Raw genomic sequence first — 2,672 nt, 5'->3', positions numbered from 1 at the left:
CTCCAATCAAACCAGGGACAAGGCCTCCCCGCCTCGTCTATTCACTACCCTGATGTGGGTTCCCACACTCAGAACACCTCGCACTTCCGTTGCACGTTCTCGTTTCACGCCCACGACATTGATGAACGACGCACTCGCTCAACTTAGTGATTTTGGGATTCGGGTACGTGTGCTGGCGGAAAAAAGCGCCTACACCGCTTCTCTACTAGCTACTGTAATACTCCACCCGCGGTTTCATCCACTGAGTCAGCGTTGCGGCAGAGTAAGTTTGGTCTTAGGCCTTGAAGGTACTCCGGTCACGTCTACATTTGTGCCTCCGCTTCTCAGTGTTCGCATATCCTCTTTTTGGTCTTCTGTCGAACCGGGGACAGGTGAGATGAAGTGCGGATGCCCCCAGCTTATCAGGAAAGGGTACGGTTCTAACAGCGGTGTACCAGCCTGTGAAGGCCTTTGTGAGAACCCTTCTCCAGAGTATGATGTGCATGAATTCTAGGTACTCAGAATGTCTCCCATCTGGGGTGATGTCTGCGCATGCGCGCAGCTGATCAAACTCCCAACGCTTTCTTACTGCACTGCCGTTGTCTCTTGCGCTCCACGCCACACCTCTTTCGCAACAGGGCACGCATGGGTAGTGCGCCAGAGTATCAAGCGAACGATTAACATGACAAGATTGTTGTTTACGTGGCTGCACTGCGCGGCAGAGAAAGCAGCTACACACACCCTAGAACTCGGCACGCAAACGCCAGCCGGCGCGACTGGCATTTGCCACCCCAGCCGGCCTTGAAGAGTTTGTCACACGATTTCTGACTCTTCCCGCTTTGTTTCTAGAATTCTTCGTCATACAGACAGAAAACACGGGTTTCAGACTCTTTCTGTAGAGCAAAACGACAACTGACAGACAGGAAGACCCCACCCGCCCTCACAGCCCATGGCCCTCAGTGTATTCGTCTCCATATCTTCCTCATTTCAGAAGGGTGGTAAGATTAGGATACGAGGAAGGAGAAAGCTGAAACAAGTGAGGGTCTATCCCACGAAGAACCGCGGTGGCTGAGCTACTCAGAAGTTCAAAATTCTCACACTCCGGATTGCATGACATGTTGGTTCGTGCCTTCAGGGATCAGTCCTACTGTATGTACACTGTATGCGACGTCTCGACCGGGCTTGCCTACCGCCGAACGACGTGGTGTTAGCCACTCTCCCAACTGATACCGAGAGCCCGCAACTTCGTCACGTCTACTCTGCCCCCTTCCCCCCTTCTGCCCCTTGTGATTTACTACGGAATCATTCGCACGATGCTTAGACGACCCTCCCTGCGTAGAGCCGCTAGATCTAACTTGCAATTCATCTGCCTTCTCTCCAACATCATCTGCTACGCCTCTGCCTTCAGAATCTGCCCTCACGCGCTTTCGTGGCGTATTCACTGGTGTTGCTAATGCGGTTTTGAATGTGAAGAGTTCGAGCTCAGGACAATAAAGAGATGGAGAACATCCGTCTACGACAGTCGCGTTTCTAGTAGTTCCATTTCTTTTCTGCTGTCGCGATGAGGAGACTGGCCATGCTCGTTGCCGTTGTCGTGCTGCTGTGACTGTTCTCCTCAGTTGTCGGCGTATCATTGGAACAGAGGATGATAAATCTTTCAATAAAGGCGAAGACTTTTCAGATCGTGAGGGAGTACCTGCTATGCGTGATACAGGTGGCGGTGTGCACCTGCCACTACCATATCGTACCCCCCCCGCGCCTAGACGCAACGGGTGCCTTGGAGAGGCTTCCTTTAAAGGAGAAAGCTCTATAAATACAGGACCTCGATATGTAGACGACCTCATTTCTTCTCCCTCGCCAGAATCACTTCTCGCGGGTGAGGTCGTCGGCAAGCTCTTTGAATCCGTCCTTCCTGCTCCTTCAGGACCTAGAGAGCATTGCAAGGACGGAGGCATCCCCGTAACAGAGAACATCTCCGAGGTGACTGTTTTACTTCGGGTTGCGTGGCTTTCTTCAGAGAAAGGGGCACAAGTGGCCGACTCGGTTCCTACTATTGTCTTACTATTCCCTATGTGCTCTTCATCTTCTTGTGAATCGATATGGTCGACAAAACACGAAGTATCGCCTCCGCCTAATTCTGTTGTTGTGACGCCACAGCAAGTGCTTTCTCTCAACTTCATCACCTCCGTCGCTTCTACTTTTCGAGAAGAGCACTCCTCATGCGTTGTTGTGTCTTTCTCTTTCTCATTTTCCTCTACTAAAGAGAAAGAGTCTGCATCATGACTGACACCACACCACTCCCCGTTGGTCCCTTCGATCTCTCCCTGAGTGGTGACTCCGGGGTGTTGTGACACCTGGAAATCCAGCGGAGAAAAAGAGAAGTCGTCTCCGCCATCTCTTACGACTTCACCTTTTTTCCCAGAGCCCTGGCTGAGAAGCAAAGCGCGATGATGTGCCCGGGAGATCACCGCTCCGTCCTCCCTTCCGACGGTATGATTCTTCTGTGATCTTTCGGAACTCCGTCCGGGAATGTTCTCATCCCTCGCATGTGTATTTTGCTTACAAGTGAGATTTCTACCTTCCTCCAGGCAGGACCTACTTAGGTTTTCTACATCTTGAGACGTACGACTACTTGTGCTAGTAGTAGTTGTAGTACGGAGAAGAGGAGGACTTCTGTTTTCTCTTCTCTCTCT

At 51.5% G+C, this 2,672-nt stretch overlaps 1 protein-coding gene across 1 annotated transcript in view; it reads right to left on the bottom strand.

The window, feature by feature from the left end:
- Positions 1-534: 534 nt before the first annotated feature.
- Positions 535-2,672, bottom strand: part of CSUI_003749 (uncharacterized protein) — a 4,510-nt gene continuing 2,372 nt past the window's right edge. The window contains exon 1 of the mRNA XM_068063944.1: positions 535-2,672. This exon is cut by the window's right edge and continues 2,372 nt beyond it. Coding sequence (XP_067924083.1) covers positions 2,588-2,672 — 85 coding nt within the window. The 3' untranslated portion in view covers positions 535-2,587.

Source organism: Cystoisospora suis (genome assembly GCF_002600585.1).
Source record: "Cystoisospora suis strain Wien I chromosome Unknown contig_1693, whole genome shotgun sequence".
Lineage (NCBI taxonomy): Eukaryota > Apicomplexa > Conoidasida > Eucoccidiorida > Sarcocystidae > Cystoisospora > Cystoisospora suis.
This window is presented reverse-complemented; position numbering and strand designations above follow the sequence as displayed.